At 32.9% G+C, this 21,648-nt stretch overlaps 1 protein-coding gene across 1 annotated transcript; it reads right to left on the reverse strand.

Annotated features, from left to right (window-relative positions):
* Positions 1-7,821: 7,821 nt before the first annotated feature.
* On the reverse strand, positions 7,822-8,253 carry LOC131860096 (uncharacterized). Its single transcript, XM_059214463.1, has one exon. It carries the CDS (start codon positions 8,251-8,253, stop codon positions 7,822-7,824), a length of 432 nt encoding a protein of 143 aa, XP_059070446.1.
* Between the last annotated feature and the right edge of the window lie 13,395 nt (positions 8,254-21,648).

The raw sequence follows: 21,648 nt of genomic DNA on the forward strand, positions 1-21,648 counted from the left end.
TATATTAGCTAGATAGATTACTCAAGCAGGTATTGGCTATTTGTTTAAACTTTGAGAGAGAGTTAAGTAACTCAATGAACCAAATAACCAAAGGAATATATCAAAATTATAAAAAATGGTGAATTATATTGATATTAAATAAATTAGTTGAATGTTGTATCATACTATATTATATGAGGTTATAGGTGGATTGCAATTGGTACTCCATGGTCTATTGGCTATCTACTTGAACAATCTAGGGTATAGATTGGGATTTTGATGGTGGTTGGGTTCACTATGTTCTTTCCCTCTAAAAAAGTGTATAGCTAGAAGATTGAAGTTGTAGAAGATTCATTGCATGTAATTATGAATGAAACAAACTCGCAAATTATATAATGTAATTGGCTTAAATCCAAGATATGTAAACTTATAAGTAATACGAGTAAAACTTTATTGATGGATAATCTTGTCGTAATGTAATATTTATGAAGTTAAAAATGGGTTCCATTTCAATATACATGTTACACATTCAAACTTTTATAAACATAAGAATTTTAGATTTAAAATATGAAATTAGATATTATAATATTTTGTGAGATTTTAAAACATGTTGAGGTGTGACTTTTATAAAGAAATTGATAGGAAGAGTAGTACATAGAAAATTAAGGTATTTAGTAAATTCTTATTCAACTTTAAAATTACCATATTTAGCATATTTTTGTTTCGCATTAGACTCTTAATACCCAATAAGAAGATTAAGGAATCATTTCAACTATGTGATATTAATATGTTATCCTTGTTGGAATTATCAACATTTAATAATATTGAGGTAACTAGTATCCATCAAATGAATAAGAAATATCATTTAAGTGATTCTAACTAAGATTTGCCATAAATATAATATAAAAAGTAAGTACAAAGACATTTTACAAAGTAGTACAAGTTAAATTTTATATATTCTTCCACTCACTTCTCCTATGCATATGATCTCCTCTAAGATAAATATAAAGATATTTGAAATACAATTTACATATCATTTATTTATTTTTTATTTTTTGATTGGTAATGGGCCGAACCCGATAAGGTGTACATACCCTACCTCCTTGTGAGATTTGAACTTGTGACCTCTCTTTCAAGAGCACACGTTCTCTACCACTAGGTCAACTCAAACTATACAATTTACATATCATTTATTTATTTTTTATAAAAATTAAATATAAAACCTTTCAAATGAACAAATCTTCAATTAATCTTTTAAAAATTAAAATTTAAAATAAAATAAATATAATTTAAAAAACTAAATCACATTCACTATTTTCACTCTTTATATTAAAAGACTAAATGTAAGCATACAGTATTTAGAAGTGGTAAATTTACCTTAGTCGACTCTTTGTCCTATAAAGAGGAGCTCAAGTACTTCTGTTCCTCAGTTTTGTAGAATTTAATTTATATGTTCAACTGATGTTAACAGCAAAAGAGGACAAACATTTTGAAAGATGGAAAGTTTTCAGATTTGTTCCAAATAGCTTGGAAGAGATCGAGACCATTCATGCACCAGTCAAGAATATCTTTATATGGCCTTTTTCTTTATGTACTGCCATGTGGAAGAGCAGAGGCAACTTCCTCGAAACATCCTAAACTAAACTTTAGCTTCCTACCCACTCTTATTCTCGTGATCACGCAAACTAGAAAAAGCTTGGCCCACTAATTCCAGTGCCAGGAATATTGCAGGCAAGACGAGAAATCACATCATATATAATTAATGAATTGGTACAGTTCAGCTTTTATTGCCCTGTAGATTCAAGAAACTTTCAACAACCCTGAATGCAGATATTTTGAGCTCAATTTCTTTATATAGTTATATTTAGTTTAAGCTAAATACTCTAGTTCAGTTTAAGAGGACACTGATCTTAATGCAACAAGATATTTTGTATTCTTAACAAGGATAGTGGATTTATTGCAAGCATACACATTAATTAAAAGTATTGTATTAAGAGGAATGGGTGTTTGACTAACTCTAGCTTAGCACATAAGGGACACACAGATGGGGAAAAATGACCTTGAGTTGGGTATCAATGGGGATCTTGATATGGAGAAGTTTCCAAACAATGGGTCAGGATTACGCATCTATTTTGGATTGTTAGATTTGAAGACCAGGCTTATTCTATTTCATTTAGTTGAACTCACACAGTGATGGGACACTTTATGTGCAAATGTTGTTCAATGATGTTGGAAACTTGGATAATAGCTGTGACACTATACCTGCAACAGGAGAGCAATTTGAAGAATTCTTACTGATATAAGAATTGTTTTCAAAGAACAACTTCTACACGATCTATCATTTTTTGTTTTATGTTGTTATCCAGTTTAGAGTTGTAGTATTAAGAAGGGGTGTTGGAATATAGGCTCCAATAATAAACAGTTATTAAACAGTCTTCATTAGCTGTATAAAACATCTAGTTCAGTGACAATCATTCCAGTTTCTTGTCAATCATCTTAATTAGCTGTCAAATATATTTACCATTTTGTAGGAAGATAATTGAACCTTCTACACCTTTAAATACAAATGTTACAACTTTTTTAAAACAAATCTAAAATTTCATTAAAAAAATTAAAATGCATAACACCTCCATACATAAAATAGAAACACCTCCATATATAATTGATAGATACATTTTAAAGCTACTTTTATCCTTACATCATTATAGACACATCCTACAAAGCACTATGTTAATTATAATATAATTTATCAATTATATATTTTTCAAAATCATTATCTCAGCCATGATTAAAAGGGTTTACCTTCTGATATTTGGAGGAATCTAGTGTGAGACAATGGCGCACACTACCTACCATTTTCAAGATCTACTGATTAGATAAAGACATGGACAATAGATTGCCTTGCACTCCTCTCCATCCAACCCTACCCACTAAAACAAAAACCTAACTGATCAGATTTCAATTTTTGATATCCTATTAAATTGTGCTAAAACGCTACTCAATACTCAATACCATAGAGATAAATCATATGCATATTATATAATTATTAAAGATTCAGATATAAATTTTGAAGACATTTCCAAGAAAATTAACAGAAATCTCTGAACCAGAGAAAGGCTGAGAAGAGAAATCAAAGAAGCATTGAACAGAGGTTGTCAAGAGGAGAAATCTCTGAAACACTAAAAGGAGGCTGTGAAGAGAAATCTCTGGAATATTATAGAGGCTGCAAGAGGAGCAATTCTTGAAACATTAAAGAAAATTTCTTAAAATATTAAGAAAGGAAATAGCTATTCACTCTCTAGAATGCACCAATCATATACCAGAACTTGTGCATTAATGCATTTAAAGACTAAATAAGGATCTCCCAAAAAAAAATCCAAAGAAGAAAAAACTCAGAAAAACTACAACAGAACTGAAACATAACAACCAACACTCAAAACACAAGAAGCCTCTAACAGCATAAATAGGCCAAAAATACCTTGAACAATTATATCATGATGTGAAGGAGAACTCCACCATCATGGAGCTTTGTAGATGGATAATTACTTAAACATCAAAGGGCATATTTAGATATCTGTTTTTCATCTCCTTCCCCTGCCTGCAACAGACCTCTCTAGAAGGGTACTGCATAATGCCTCAGCTTGTCCTGTTGGAGGGAAAAACTCCTATTGTGAAGAGATTAAGAAGAATAAAATGCATCTTACAGATAATGTATGTGAGTCGCTCATTTAAGGATGACAAATATGAAGAAACACCAAGAATAAATCAAACCCATCATCAATTAATGGCGGTTCTGTCTTCTGATAACAATATTACAAAAAACCCATCAGTAAAAAGGGCAAACAAAACCCCAATGGGCATTACAGTGGAGCTAGGTGGTATAAGTGTATACCATTCACAGAAGACACTAAAGCCTACAAAACAAGATAAGCTAGATGATGCATATCACATTCTGCATTCTCCCTTGCCCTGCTGCTATTTGTTCTCATCACAATTAATCTGACAACATTTGAGAGCCGCCGAATTGATGGTGGAAAGTGGAGAAGCAGAGCATTTGCATATGCAAGCGCCTCGCCTGAGTGTGCCCACACCACCCAAATCCAACTGATCTGAAACATCGGCATTTTTTTTGTTGATCAAAATCTAACTAATCTGTAGCATCGGCATTTTTCTAGATGAGGGTCTTCAATAAGAATTAAGAGGGGTATGTTAGAGAACAATATTTATTAGGGATCATTAAAGTAATTAAATAGACCCATAGATATTTATAAGGTTTTAAATGATATAAATTTTATCTTAATATATTTAATAATGTGACTTGGACGTATTGTTAGAGAATATTATTATTGATTGATTTATAATTTAAAATTAATTTATTAATTAATCAGATTATTATTTATGAAATATGGTTTTGTTTTTTGGAAAGTAATAATTTATCTATTTGAACAAATATAATTAATCCAAACTCTATATTAAATGGGTCTTTGAAGTGGTTAGATTAATAATGTAAAGACAACAAAATAATGCAATATTGTAGAGGAGTGAAAAGTTAACTACTTCAAAGAAAAAGTCATTTGAGAGCTAACTTCACTATCTATGCTAGGCTCAACCCATAGCTTAAGTTTCACTTGATTGTCCTTTATATAAAGAAATTATACTAAGTAAAATAATATAAATACAATCCACAATGTTTAATTAAAAGACTAGAAAAAATATCTTGTTAGGAAATATTGGTCACTTTTTTTCTAAGAGACTCTACCTTATGCATAAATAAAAAGTACTATCAAGTAGAAATGTACTTCTTGTATGCACAAAATGTGAAAAACACAATTTTAAAGTACCTAAATCTTGGATAATGAGAACAACAACAAAACTAACTACTCTAATATCTAACTAGTAAAGAAACTAAATTGCAAAAGAAAATGTTGGAGAGGACATGAATAGAATTTCACACAAAATAATGTCATCTTATTACATGACCCCTATCATCACCTAAAAATAAAGAGAACATTTTTTTTGCAAGTGTTCAACTAATTCTTTAATATTACATATATGTCAAGAATAAGAATCAAGCACAATATATTTCATGACACAACAAACAATAAACCATTTTAGAATTATGAGGCTTGTAAATATAAATTTCTTTGACTCTATCTAAAAGGACCAAATATGTCTCATGATACATATTTCTAATCTTAGTCAATATAACTTATAGTTCCATAACATATTCAACAAAACATAAGATCTATAGGTATGATTAAGCATATGATATATTCCTTTGGTTTTTACCTTTATGATTGGAGAATAGATCTCTCAATTTGATGTTGATAGGGATATAAATATTGAAACATATTCGAACAAGATATTTAGCATGATATAAAGCTTTCTTTATTGTAAATTATGTTCTTTTGAATTTCCTTCCATGTTATCATTTACCATTAACAAAAATTCACCAAAATTTTTAAACCTTGTGTAACACACTTTCTAGTAGAAAAACATGTCACAAACAAGGGGTTTTTTATCACATGTCATGTTCTACCAAATGTATTATAACTCGTGGCGAAGTTACACACAAGACAAGTGAATTCCTACATTAATAATTGGTCATTGAAATGAGGGTCTTCTAGTTGATAGGGTATTTTAATCCAACCAAACCCCTTTCAAACAAATTACTTTTGATAAAACTACCCACATCTTATTTTTAGAACTTGTTTATCTTGTTTCTATCAAAATAGTTTTGGTTGAATAAGATTTGAGTGAAACAATCTCCGCCCAAATAATCATTATCCATTTATATGCCATGTGGTTTCAGGTCAACCTTTTTTTATCAAAATAGTTTCAATTAAATCCTATCGCTTGAGACAACTATTGAGCACTATCAGATGCTAAGAGAGTGGGGACGAAGGGGGGAATCAACATATACTAAAACTTGATTAGATTAAAACATTTATTCCACATCAACCATTAATCACATGTGCATGAGAATAAATAACTAAAATAACAAATGTATCCACACAAGAACACCAAGATTTTACGTGAAAAACCTAATTGGGAAAAACCACAATGAGAATCAAACTCGCAATATATAATGTGTTTACAACAGTTTAGGCCATAGGTCAGGGAGCTCACTACTCCAAACTTGTAGGCTAAGGCCCACTACTTTAGAGCAAGATACAAAAGAGGGACTTGCAAAATTGAATAACACTTCTTCAGGGCAAGATACAAAAAATTTATTATGATAAAATGAAAATAAGAAATTTGAACTGCAAAGAGAATAGCATCTACCAACACGTAGATAATAGTTCACAACTTAATACTCATCTAATACATCTTTAATCTCTACTCTATAACATATCCGAACCTCTGCTTCACTTCACACACACATCACATTCACATAATATATCTTACTACTTCATCTCCATACTTACACACACCATAGGTATATATTGTCTTAACACAATTGATCTAACCATTACATAACAACCTAAAACATCAATAACCTTTATTAGGTCGGCTTAAAAGATGTAACATGTATATTCCTTGTCGACCCAAAATATTGCATGTAGAAGGCAAAGAAGACCTATGAAGATTCACACCAAGTCGACACACATTCCAATTATCCTCATAAATATTCTACATACAATTGCGTAGACCAAAAACACATAAGTTAGTTCATACTAAACTATTTTACCCAAAATATATTAATTCGAACCCAAAAACAAAATATGTGGTCCACTACAAGAATCATGACGTGCTAGGAACAATATCCAATGATCCACAACAACCTCAAGGCAATAACAAGTCGATGAATGCAACACATTCCTCCACACTCCTGAAACTATACCAACATTGATCACAGACAAAAATGAAGCTCATAGGCAAACATCCATCCAACTGGAAAACTGAGATCAACCTACCATAATCATTCTACTTCAAACCACATAGCCATTTGATACATGTATCCAGTGCATTCATACATTTCCAGACAAAGATTATGTTCATGAAAACAGTCAACAGAGATACTAACAAATTTTAATCTTCTGAAAATACATCATATCATCAATGATATCCATCCAAAAAGCTTACAAATAACTAACATAGCATATCCACCTATTCCTATAAACATCACATCATTCTGCACAAAATTTTGCATACAACTCTACATCATATCATCAATTGATAAACATCTAGACCATATCTAGACCAACAACCAAATACAACCAATATCAAGAACTTTTACTAGAATAAAATGTCATACCATACACTTCACCATATACTTCTACATTACATCACTTTCTGACCAATAACACCAACAACTGGACTAATCCAATAAACAAACCAAATAGATTGACATATCCTAGGCCACAACAATAGATTTGACATCAATGACAACAAAGACTCATATGTGCAACAACAACTTTGTTGGTTAAAAGTGTAACAAAAAGTTTGTTCTTTTACCCAAAATCATGTAGAATAGGATATAGTTGCAATCATATTAGTTTTAACCTAGGTGCCACAATTAGATCCTTTGTCAAAATCTAGTACATTTTCATCTATTAAAAGATCTAGAATATATTTGCACTATTTGGTTTTTCTTATATTGTTGAATGTAAACTAGTGGGGGTTTGTAAACTAGTAAACATCTTATTTTTAGGATGAAAATTAATTTTAATTATCAATGGTTAAGTTTCTCTTAAACTAAAAGAGGGGTAAAAATTTATTCAATCACAATAAAAAATACAAAGCAAAAGCATTACACAACCCAGTCATTCTCCACTAATCGGTCTAACTTAAGAGACAAATCTTGGGGTAATTGTCTCCTATCCACGTAAAGTTCCAATTTTACATATGAACATAAGCCCGTTTGGCCAAACAATCCATAACACCATTCCATTCCCTCAGAATATGACAGAAAGAAACAAATTCCAAGGAAGCACACAGTTGAAGAATCTGATTAATAATCAAAACCAATTGCCAACCGACATCTTCTAAACGTTGCTTATTCAACAAAGTCAACACCACCTGAGAATTTGACTCACAAATAATACTTCTCCAGCCTAGTTCACAACAATGCTCCACAACATATAAAATGGCAAGAGCCTCCATGAAATTGTTTATATGCATACCCTTATAGACTGAAAAGATAAACTGAACAGTACCAAAACTATCACGCGCCACCCCACCAATCCCAATAGGATCAAGATTTTGTCGAGAACAACCATCAGTGTTGATTTTTAGAACTCCTCGAGGAGGAGGGCCCCAACACCCCTCCATGTTTATCTTACGAAGTGGATGTTACGAAGTGGATGTCTACACCTATTTCACATGACTTGTAGTTAAGTTTCTCTTATTAGACTAGTTAGCCATACAATAATCATAATGAGCTAAGTGAAAAATAAGGTAGCATTAAACTATGAATTATCATAGTGAACTCTTAGGATCTTGATAAGGAAAGTTTAAGATTTTAGTAGGGTAGCTACTCTCTTGTCGATTGACTTCCTTGTGTAAAATTCTATTTAGTTTCCTCATTCGTCTATTAATAATTTAACCTCTTTCTAGCTTTAATAAGTTTCTTATTTATAAGGAATAAATTTTATATAGGTGATATCCTTGGGACAATCATTAACACAAGGATTTTAAATTAAGTTCACAATTTGGATAGAAAATATAAAATAATTATTCAAGCTCTACTTGACTGATCCTTACAAGTTCTCTATTCAAATGCACTTCAATGGAACACGCCTTATTACAAAGAGAAATAGATTGATGCAAATGCTTTATAAAATTAGTAAGTATAACTTAACTAGTATTCATGAATTGAATAAGAAATAACATTTAAGTGATTCTAACCAAGATTTGTGACAAATATAACATAAAAAAAGTAAGTTTTTCATTCAAACATTATGTGCTCATACAAATTTATCATCAAAATGTATTTTAAGATTGTTTTGTACAAAGACATTTTTTAAAATGATGCCAATCAGATTTTATATTTCCTTCTCACTTTTCTTATGTATATGATCTCTTTTAAATAATACATATGTAATCATAAACATAAATAAATATAAAAATATTTTGAATACAATTTACATCTTATTATTTATTCTCTATAAAAATTACAACATATAAGATATTTATATAGAATAACAAGCTTAAATATTTTTCTAAAGGTAAGCATACAGTTTTACCAAAGAGGAGCTCAAGTACGCGTGTTCCTCAGTTTAGTATAATATTTATTTATATGTACAACTGATGTTAACAGGAAAAGGGTACAAAGAGTTTGAAAGATGGAACGTTCCCAGAATTGTTCCAAATAGCTTGGGAAAAATCGAGACCATTCATACACCAGTCAAAAATATCTTTATATTGCCTTTTTCTTTATAAAATTCCAAGTGGGAAAGCAGAGGCAACTTCCTGGAAACATCCTAAACCTAACTTTAGCTCCCTACCCACTCTTCTCTTATTCTCGTGACCACTTTTCAACATTCAGAAAGAAAAAGCTTGGCCCAATAATTGCAGTGCCAGGAAAATTGCAGGCAAGACAGAAATCACATCATAGATATTTAATGAAATGGTACTGTCCAGCTTTTTTGTCCTGTTTCCTCATGAAACTTTCAAGTTCAACAGCCCTGTTTGCAGATATTTTGAGCTCAATTTCTTTATATGATTACATTTATTAGTTTAAGAGAAGGAGACTGATCTTAATGCAACAAGATATTTGTATTCACCGGTCTAGGTGTTGAAAGCAGATGTTGAAAGCAGATGTACTCTAAGAGGGGGAGGGGTGAATCAGAGTACTTTGAATTTTGAAATACACCAAATAAATATGCTTTTTAAGATTTGAATAAGCTTTATAAAATAGAGACAGAGAGCAGAATTGTACAAATGTAGCAATATGTTTGAGAGTGATTTGCCAAGATAAGAAAACTGAAACAGAAATAGGACTAAGATAAATATCAGAGCATTAACACAAAAGTAATAAACTCGACACGATTTTGTGCTGAGTCGAAACCCTCAAGATCCAACTAGATCTTGTCACAGGGAGAAAACCACTCCGTTATTGTATTAACCAGTCCAAAAATCCAAGATTACATCCAGTTTAGTAGCCCTGCTGCAAGGAGTCCAACTCCTAACCTTCCATTGAAAATCAACAAGATCTATGATAATATATTTGCAATTTTGCAGGCTATACAAGCACAGATTTTTATTACAGTCTAAAAGATATTCAACTTTATTTTCACAAAAAATCCCATCCCTCAATGCCATTTCATATCCATTTATAAACACTATGCATCTATAGATGTATGTGCAGTCACAACCAAAAACTGTTTCCAATAACTTCCTGGTATACCCGTTAGGGTTTAAAATAAATTTCATTTTACAACTTTGTTTAACTTCAACAAACTGCCATGAAAAAATATGTTTCTTCCCGTAGATAAACTTTCCTCCTTAATAGTCAAGGAGATATTCAAAACTGTCAACTTTTTGCAATAACAAATCACAAGGATTTACCAGTAGTTACCGAAAAATGTCGCAGTTAAGCACCCTATCAAAGCTTAAACTGTCGTAACAGAGTCCTCGCTGAGTTGCCCGTGAAAAGGTTTCACAAAAATGTGAAATAAACAAACAAATCAAACAACATCCTTTGTCATAATTTATTTTTCTCTTACGTCCATCACTAACTCTCGTGAGTTAGGTATTGAGTACATATTACCAAAGTTAAGTGTCAACCCGAAGTCAAATTAAACACACGTGGCTTTACTGATTTGTCATCAAGGACAAAATGAATCAACAAACTCCCCCTTTGTCCTTGATGGCAAAAAACTAACCATCAGAACAAATGGAAAAACAATCTTTCTTGTTCAAAATTTTCAATTCAACAAAGATATCAACTGCAATGTCCAGTGTCAAAAAAAAAATTGATGAAGTGTGCCAATGAGACCAACCAATGAATCTGCCAATTGAAAATATATCAAAGAATATTGATGGAAAATATAGAACCAACATCAATAGCCAAGTGTGCCGAAACACAAAATACCAATGTATGCCAATATCAACTATCAGAACCAAATGCCAATTGTCAACTGTCAGATCAACTGCCAGATCAGAACCAATTCAAAATTATGAATGCCAACACAAAATACCAATGTATGCCAATATCAACTGTCAGAATCATATGCCAATATCAACTGTCGGAACCAAATGTCAATTGTCAACTGCCAGATTAGAACCAATTCAAATGATGAATGCCAACACAAAATACCAATGTATGCCAATATGAATTGTTAGAATGTATGCCAATATGAATTGTCAAAACAACTACCAGATCAGAGCCAATTCAAATGATGAATGCCATAATACCTACCAACATCATGCTCAATTCAAATGATGAATGCCATAATACCTACCAACATCGTGTTGTTTTCTCCCCCTTTTTGTCATCAAGGACAAAGAGGATTGAACTGGGAGCTAGCATGAAAGCTCCCCCATACGTCAGAAGGATTAGGCATTAATAAAAGATTGAGAGTATACTCCCAACCTATCACATAATCGAGAAAATTGCTCTTTGGGAAGAGCTTTAGTAAATATATCTGTAACCTGTGCCTGTGACGAAACATGAATGAGCTTAACCTCATTTGAGGAAACTTGGTCCCGTAAATATTGCAATTTTAAAGCAATATGCTTCGTACGAGAATGCATGACAAGATTCTTTGAAATCTGAATGGCACTAGTATTATCACAAAATATAGACATTGGTTTAGATACAGTAATGCCTAAATCAGATAACTGGTAGGACATCCACAACAACTATGTACAGCAAGCAGTAGCTGCAATATATTCAGATTCAACAGTGGACAAAGTTATGCAGTCCTGCTTTTTGCTATGCCACGCAACTAATCTGTCTCCAAGGAAAAATGTTGCACCACTGGTGCTACGTTGATCATCAATACAACCACCCCAGTCAGCATCAGTATAGCTCGTCAAAGTAAAATCATCATGCTTTGGATACCACAAACCATAATCAAGAGTTCCTTGTATATACTTGAATACACGTTTGACAACGTTAAGATGAGATTCTCTAGGAGCCGACTGATACCTAGAAACCAAACACACAGCTTGCATCAAATCTGGTCTAGATGCAGTAAGATACAATAGGCAGCCTATCATGGATCTATACTCCCTTTGGTCAACAAGGGGCGAGTCATCCACTTTGACCAACTTGCATCCTGTTTCCAAAGGTGTGCCAATAGGGTTACATTGATCCATTTGAAACCGCTTCAACATTTCTTTAGCATATTTTACTTGAGATATAAAGAGACCATGATCAAGTTGAGACACTTGTATTCCCAAGAAAAATGTTAGAGGTCCTAACATAGACATTTCAAATTCGGATTCCATAATAGTTGAAAAACTTTTAAACAATGCATAATTGGTGGATCCGAAGATAATATCATCAACATAGATTTCAATAGCCAAAAGATCATCATTAACATCTTTTGTATACAGTGTGCTATCAACACTTCCTTTAGTAAAGCCTTTTGAAATTAAGTAGGAGTCAAGTCTAGCATACCAAGCACGAGGTGCTTGTTTAAGACTATAATGCCTTTCGTAACCTGTACACATGACCTGGAAATTCAAAAGATTCAAAACCTTCTGGTTGCTCCATATAAACCTCTTCTTCAAGATAACCATTTAAGAACGCAGTTTTAACATCCATTTGGTAAACTGTGAACTTTTTATGTGAGGCATATGCAAGAAACATTCGAATAGATTCTAAATGAGCCACAGGAGCAAAAGTTTCACCAAAATCTATACCCTCTTGTTGAGCATATCCCTTACACACAAACCTTGCCTTATTTCTTATCACTTTTCCTGACTCATCTAGTTTGTTCCTGAAAACCCATTTTCCACCAATCACATTTTTGTCATCAAGACGAGGAACAAGTTCTCAAGTTTTGTTTTTCTCAATTTGACTGATTTCTTCTTTCATGGAATTTAACCAAGATTGATTATTTAGAGCTTCAAAGACATTTTGTGGTTCAAAATCAGTTATGAGACAAAAGTGTTCGGCCATTTGAGCTTGTTCTGCATGTTTTGCCTTTCCACGAGTCAGTATGCCAACATTTTTGTCACCGATGACAAGTGTGTCAGGATGCCTTTTAGAAATAATTCCGGAAGGTGTTTTTGAAGGTACATCTGTGCTAATATCAGTAAGTTCCTCATCTTTGTTCAGACTAGGTTCAACTTGTTTAGGATCAACAGTTTCAACAGAAGTTGAAGTATTTCCAAAATCTAGATCTGATTCTTCTTCAAAAGTCAAACCATTTTTTATCATATTCAAATTTTCATCAAAAATAGCATTTATAGAGTCGACCACTTTATTCAGTCGTTTATTAAAGCATTTGTAAGCCTTACTATTTGAGGAATAGCCAAGAAAAATGCCTTCATCAGATTTTGACTGAAAACTATCCAAATTATCAGAGTCATTTTTAACATAGCACTTACAACCAAAAATTCTAAAGTGTTTAACAGAAGCAGTTTTTCCATGCCATAATTCATAAGGGGTGCATGCAATTCTAACTCTGATTTGAACTCTGTTAAGAATATAAACAGCAGTATGTACTGCCTCTTTCCAGAACTTATCAGGTAAGCTTGACTCATTTAACATAGTCCTAGCCATTTCTTTTATTGTTCTATTTTTCCTTTCGACCACTCCATTCTATTGTGGTGTACGTGCTGCAGAATATTGCCTTTTGATGCCATGTTTTTCACAATATTCGACAAAGTCTTGAGAGGTAAATTCACCTCCTCTATCCGATCTTAAACATTTTAATTTTAGATTAGTCTCTCTTTCAACCATTTTTCTGAAAACTTTGAACCTATTAAATGCTTCTGATTTGTTTTTGAGAAAGGTAACCCAAACCATCCTGGTATAGTCATCTACAAACAGCATGAAGTATTTTTCTCCATTTAAGGACTGAGTCTTAGTTGGACCACACAAATCTGTATGAATCAACTCTAAAGGTCTTGACGACATGAATTCTTTTGTCTTGAATGACGATTTGGTTTGTTTGCCTTTAATGCACTCACTACAAACTGTATTTGTAGGTTTACTAATTAGAGGTAAACCTCTAACATTTTCATGCTTACTAATTTTGACTATATTGTCAAAGTTCACATGCCCAAATCTTTTATGCCATAGACAGTTTTCATCTACATGGCTCATAAGACACATGCCTGTAGATTGCTCTTGACCTGTGGAATTTGAAAGATTATACACATTTCCAGGTGTTCTAAAACTATTTGCTACTATTTTCCCATATTTCTTCTTAATAGTACATCCATAAGCATTAAACATGACCTGATACCCGCTATCACATATCTGACTGATGCTTAGTAAGTTATATTTCAAACCTTCCACATAATAAACATCATTTATCGGAGTATTGTTGTTTATCATCACAGTACCAGTTCCAGTTATAAAAAGTCCAGTGTTGTCTCCAAATTTAACAAAGCCTCCTGGATGATCCCTTAAGTTTAAGAACTTGCTTTTGTCCCATGTCATATGATGGGAACACCCACTATCTAACACCCAGATAGCAGATTTTGTAAAAATGAATGCTGTTTGAACAAGCATAGTCTGTTCTAGCTTTGGTCTCCAAACATGTTTAGGTTGTTTAAAATTTTTACAATGATTAGAGGTGTGTCCATATTGATAGCATGCAAAACACCTTGTGTTTCTTAAGAAACCAAAACCTTGTTTGTATCCATAAGCGGATTTTTTTGCAAATCTGCAGGTACTCACTTTGTGTCCAAACAAATGACAAAAGTGACAATAACCATGAAAGAATCTATTATTCAAAAACTGATTACTGTTTGCTATGATAGTATTTTGATATGATGTTTCACCCTTTTCAGCAGTATTTTCAGATTGTTTTTGGCTGTCAAGAACATACACTTGTTCCTTTAGTTTTCTGATCTCTACATCTTTCTCATCAATAAGACATTTTTGAGTTTCAATGACCTTATTTGTATTTGCTAGATCCAGTTGCAGAATTTGACTAGAACTTTCATAGGCATTAACAAGTTTTTTGAGTCGTTTCACTTCTTGAAGAGCACAAAGCAATTCCTCTTCCAAATTAACTTCATTTAATTCAATATCAAAATCTATTTCTGGTTTTTTAGAACGGATCTTAATGGGTTCAACTTTAGTCATGAAAAGCATTTCACAATTATCACCATTTAACTCATCAGAGTCATCATCAGACTCTTCTTTTGTCATGAGACTTTTCTTTTTATTAAATTTTTTACTAGGATTCCAAGGTTTTTTGAAAGACTTTTCTGACTTCTCATCATCTTTGCTTAGATCTAGATACGGACATTTTGCAGCAAAATGTCTAGTTTTGCCACAACCAAAACACTTAAACTTTCCTTGAAACTTTTTCTTAAGTTTTCTGACAAGTAATGCTTCAAAGACATCAGAGAGTTTAGACTCACTATCCTCATGTTTCTCAACTTTGAAAGCCGTTTCAATAGAGGTTGAAGGAACATTTCCAATCTTCATTTCATATGTTGTAGGTATGCTTTGAAGTTTGTGAACAGTCATTTTAGAAAAGTGTTTCTTTTCTTCAAGAGCAGAAATTTTAGTTTCAAATTTAGGCAATAATGTTCTAATGACCTTAGCAACTACATCATGTTCATCAATTTCTTCTCCAAGGCCCTTTCGAGCATTAACAATTTCATCAATTCGTAGAAAATAAGCTGCTATTGATTCATCATTATTCATTTTTAAAGAATCAAACTATGTTTTCAAAGTAATCAATTTAGATTCTCTCACTTTCTCATCACCTTGGTAAATGGATTCAAGATTTGTCCATACCTCATTCGCTGATTTAAAGTACATAACTTTAACAAAGACCTCTTTTGATAACCCGCAAAGTAGTGCAAAGCGAGCACGTTTATCCAACTCAAATTTTGCCTTTTCATCTACATCAGTAGGCACAGCAAAAGGTACAGTGTATTTGTTAGCCACTACCTCCCACATTTTAATATCAAGAGAATGAATAAAAGCTTCCATTTTAACTTTCCAAAAAGTGTAATCAGTGCCATCAAACAGAGGCGCTCTGGTGAGTGAAGCACCCTCATTTTGAGCCATCTCTTTCAAGTATCAGGATCAATCCTAGGGCAAACCTAAAAGACTCGTATGCTCTGATACCAATTGTTGAAAGCAGATGTACTCTAAGAGGGGGAGGGGGTGAATCAAAGTACTTTGAACTTTGAAATACACCAAATAAATATGTTTTTTAAGATTTGAATAAGCTTTATAAATTTGAGACAAAGAGCATAATTGTACAAATGTAGCAATATGTTTGAGAGTGATTTGCCAAGATAAGAAAACTGAAACAGAAATAGAACTAAGATAAATATTAGAGCATTAACACAAAAGTAATAAACTCGACACGATTTTGTGCTGAGTGGAAACCCTCAAGATCCAACCAGATCCTGTCACAGGGAGAAAACCACTCCGTTATTGTATTAACCAGTCCAAAAATCCAAGATTACATCCAGTTTAGCAGCCCTGCTACAAGGAGTCCAACTCCTAACCTTCCATTGAAAATCAACAAGATCTATGATAGTATATTTGCAATTTTGCAGGCTATACAATCACAGATTTTTATTACAGTCTATGAGATATTCAACTTTATTTTCACAAAAAATCCCATCTCTCAATGCCATTTCATATCCATTTATAAACACTATGCATCTATAGATGTATGTGCAGTCACAACCAAAAACCGTTTCCAAAAACTTCCTGGTATACCCGTTAGGGTTTAGAATTAACATTTTTTACAACTTTGTTTAACTTCAACAAACTGCCATGAAAAAATCTGTTTCTTCCCGTAGATAAACTTTCCTCCTTAATAGTCAAGGAGATATTCAAAACTGTCAACTTTTTGCAATAACAAATCACAAGGATTTACCAGTAGTTACTGAAAAATGTCGCGATTAAGCACCCTATCAAAGCTTAAACTGCCATAACAGAGTCCTCATTGAGTTGCCCATGAAAGGGTTTCACAAAAATGTGAAATAAACAAACAAATCAAACAACATCATTTGTCATAATTTATTTTTCTCTTACATCCATCACTAACTCTCGTGAGTTAGGTATTGAGTACATATTACCAAAGTTAAGTGTCAACCCAAAGTCAAATTAAACACACATGGCTTTACTGATTTGTCATCAAGGACAAAATGAATCAATAGTAGGGGTTTCCAAATTATGGGTTGGGATTGTGCATCTACTTTGTATTATTAGATTTGAAGACGAGGTTTATTTCATTTGGTCCAGTTGAACTCACATAATCTTTAAGAGGGTGATAAGACAGTTCATGTGTAAATGGTGTCCAATGAAATTTGGGAACTTGAATGATAGCTAGGTGATTATATCTGCAATTGAGAAGCAACTTAAATAATTCTTGCTGATATGATAATTATTTTCAAATAACAGCTTCTTGATGACATGTTTTATGTTGTTATTCAGTTTCGTGTTGTAGCATAAAGCAGAGGTGTTGGAATATTGACTCCAACAATGAACATGTATGGAGAGTTTTAGTGCGCTGTATATAACATCTAGTTCTCTGACAATCATTCCAATTTGTTGTTAATCATCCCAATTAACTGTCAAATGTATTTGATATTTAATAGGAAGACAGTTGGATCTCCAAAAGTCTTTATAATTAAAATTTAATGAAAAATTATATAATATATATATATTCCAATCCCCTCTTTGTTCTCTGTTCTCTAATTTTAATAATCTACTCCATATATCCGTTCATACAGCTGTTATGAGATTTTTAAATAAGTCTCAATTTTCATTAAAAAAATAAAATAGATAACACCTCGATACATTATTATTTTTTCATAAATAGAATAGAAACACTGCATACATAATTGATTGATACAATGCAAAGCTACTTCCTTCCATCATTACAACATCATAGACACATCTTACAAACACAATGTAAGGATACAGATTATAATATAATTTATCAATTATGTTTTAAAAAAATATGAGGATTTGTCTTTTGAAATTTTAAGGAATCTAATGAAAGACAATGGTGCACACTGCCTACCATTTTCAAGATCTACTGAGTAGACAAGACGGGACAATAAAATGCCTTGCACTCGCCCTGCCCACCAGAAAACAATTATTACCAGATTTTTATTTTAAATTGTGCTAAAACCCTATTCAATACCTTACGGATAAATCTTATACATATTTTATTATTGAAGATCCAGATATAAATTTTTAAGACACTGCCGAGAAAACTAGGAGATATCTTTGATGTTCAGAGAAGCTGAGGTAAGGAGAAATCTCTAAAGCATTGAAGAGAGGTTGTCAAGAAGAGAAATCTCTGAAACACTAAAGAGAAGGCTGTAAAGAGGAAAAATCTATGGAACAATGGAACATTGTAGAGTCTGTAAAGCGGATAAACTTCTGAAGCATACATTGAAGAGAAATTTTTCTAAAGAGAAAGTAAGAAGAGGAGAAATCTCTAAAACATTGAAGAGAAATTTTCTAAAACGAAAAGATGTGAAAAAAAAAATCGCTCAAACATTAAAGATAAATCTATCCAAGATTCCAAAGAGAAAGTGTGAAGAGGAATCTCTAAGAGTAATCTCGGGAACATTATAGAGGCTGCAAAGACGAGAAATCTCTGAAACATTGAAGATAAATTTCTCTAAAGAGAAGGTGAGAAGAGGAGAAATCTATCTTTCCAAAGAGAAGGTGTGAAAAGTAGAAATATCTCCAAGGAGGATGTGTGAAGAGAAATCTCTGGAACATTATAGAAGCTGCAAAGAAGAGAAATCTCTGAAATATCTCCAAAGAGAAGATGTGAAGAGAAATCTCTGGAACATTATAGAAGCTCCAAAGAAGAGAAATCTCTGAAATATTAAGAAAGGAGATTGTGAAGAGAAATCTCTGGAACATTACAGAAGCTGCAAAAAAAAAGAGAGAGAGAAATCTCTGAAATATTTAAGAAAGGAAATAGTTATCCAGCTCTAATATGCATCAATTATAAGTTATATTCCTATACCAGTACTTATGCATTATATAGCCTTTCCCAAAAATACACTCCAAAGAAAAGAAATCTATGAAAAACTACAACATAACTGAAACATAACAACCAACACTCAAAACACAAGAAGCTACTGAGAACCTAGAAAGCCCAAAAATACCTTGAACAATTATATCATGATGAGCTTTGTAGAGGGATAATCAAAGGACAGTTTTAGATATCTGCTTTTCATCTCCTTCCTCTGTGATGGATAATTATTTAAACATCAAAGGGCATTTTTAGATATCTGTTTTTCATCTCCTTCCGCTGCCTGCAGCAGACCTCTCTAGAAGGGCATGGGATACTTCAAGGCTCAAGCTTGTCCTGTTGGAGGGAAAATGCCCTACCGTGAATAGATCAAAAAATAAAACTGCAATATAGATATATATGTATACAAGTCATTCATTTAAGAATGACAAATATGACGAAACACCAAGAATAAATAAAACCCATCATCATTTAATGGCGGTTCTGTCTTCTGATAACAGTAATACAAAAAACCCATCAGTAAAAAGGGCAAACAAAACCCAAATGGGCATTACAGTGCAACTAGGTGGTATAAATGTATACCATCTACAGAAGACACTAAAGCCTACAAAACTAGATAAGCTAGATGATGCATATCACATTCTGCATTCTCCCTTGCCCTACTGCTATTTGCTCTCATCACAATTAACCTGACAACATTTGAGAGCCGCCGAATTGATGGTGGAAAGTGGAGAAGCAGAGCATTTGCATATATAAGCGCCTCGCCTGAGTGTGCACACAGAAGCCAAATCCAACTGATTTGTAGCATCGGCATTTCTGTTGCCTCAAAAAGAGATTCCTTGAGCTACTCTGTAAGATGTTCTTCTTTATGGGTTGAGCTTAATAATGGCTGTGATCGCCTAGAGAAATGGACGTTCGTTAAAGCAGCCCGAATTCCCTACGTGTAAGGTGCAGATTCATTCCGGGGTGCTTGGATTGCAGTATCAAGTCCCGTATAGGTATAGGAATGCATGCAGGCCATCCTGTAGTAAAGAAGTGATGGGGAAATTGAGCTTGTTAAGGCAATTCTAAGGAGATGAGTGGCCACTAGAGATGTCAATTCGTACTAATGAGCAATCAGTGCAGGTACTAACCTATGGTCGCCCTTGAATTTCCATTGTGAAATGTACATAGAACATGGACAAGAATATGTGGGGTCCTGGTGTCCTTTCAATGCCTTTAAAGTCTCCCATTTGTGCACCTTCTGACAGGTTATAGGGGTGAGTTTTTTTATTTGTTCATTCTATCTTTACACTCCTTGATACAAAAAGTAAAAAGTGACTTACACTCTTTAGGTAGTACAATAAGGAGAAAGTGACTTAGAATGAGTTCAATATTTTTTTTAACATATTTGGTATTTAGAAAAAAAATAGTGTGGTTTTTTTTTGTAGGTAAAGTTATAAATGGGAGATCTGATCTTCAATATGAGTGTCTTGCATTAATATGAATAGTACAAATTCGAGTTCAGTAGTCTAATGGAGAGGGGCATAGAGTCTACGAGGGTATAAAGAGGATTTGAAGCACGGGGACAAGGGCTTTAACACCCATTGCTTCACTGTGGAGGTTCTAGCTTGCAACACATTGAATCAACGAGGATACAATACTTGCGATCACAATGACGCAACAAAATTTCTCTAACATAAATTAATAGTTGAAATGGTGATGTAAATGAGCTTAGGAAAAATAGTTAAATTATTGTAACATGTTTTGTCTAATTGGTATGTACGGATTTTTTGGTCTAGTCTGAGTCAAGTGAGATCATAAATGGGAGACCTCATTTTTGTCATAGATGTATTGCATTAATGTGAATAGTCGAAACCTACAAGCTTAGTAGTCCATTAGGGAGGGACATGGGATTCACAAGTACATTGGTCTAATGAAGGGTTGAAGCACGAAGATAAGAGTATCAACACCCACCACTTCAATGTGAAGGTTTCAACCTTCTAACACATTGGATCAACAAGGACGCAATACTATGATCGCAATGCCCAACTAAATTTTTCAAACATTTAACAAATAGTTGAAATCGAAAATAAATATGTTCTCAAACATTCAAAATTTACAAAGATTTATGATTTAAATTAAATTAAAGAAATGTGTGCAAGTGTAATAAATATATTGAGAATAAATGCATTTATGACTACACAATCAATTCCACAAGTGTAGATGTTGATTTCTATCACATGCATCTAACTTGGGTCCAGATATTTAATCTCCATAAACTTGCAAAATATCACATTTAGATCACCCTAATGTAGTTAACCTACCTTGCATAAAATTTGGTTATGATATTTGATTATTTATATTCATTTGTATTGCTTGCAAATCACTCTCTTGTGCCTGTGCTTTTTGACCTTGCAAGTCACATCATTTCACATCTCATACATGTTCTCTGACTAATGTATCTCATTTTCTTTGGATCTTATCTCAAATTGAATGTCATTCATTCTACTATATGTGCCTAAATCTTCATGGTACTTGTTCTTATGGATCAATTTAGTCACAATTCAACATCAACATA

Source organism: Cryptomeria japonica, chromosome 2 (assembly GCF_030272615.1).
Source record: "Cryptomeria japonica chromosome 2, Sugi_1.0, whole genome shotgun sequence".
In the NCBI taxonomy this organism is placed as follows: domain Eukaryota; kingdom Viridiplantae; phylum Streptophyta; class Pinopsida; order Cupressales; family Cupressaceae; genus Cryptomeria; species Cryptomeria japonica.

What these genes read in the sequence shown, in the direction of transcription:
- LOC131860096 (XM_059214463.1), bottom strand. Translation starts at nt 8,253, where the DNA reads ATGGAGGGGTGTTGGGGCCCTCCTCCTCGAGGAGTTCTAAAAATCAAC.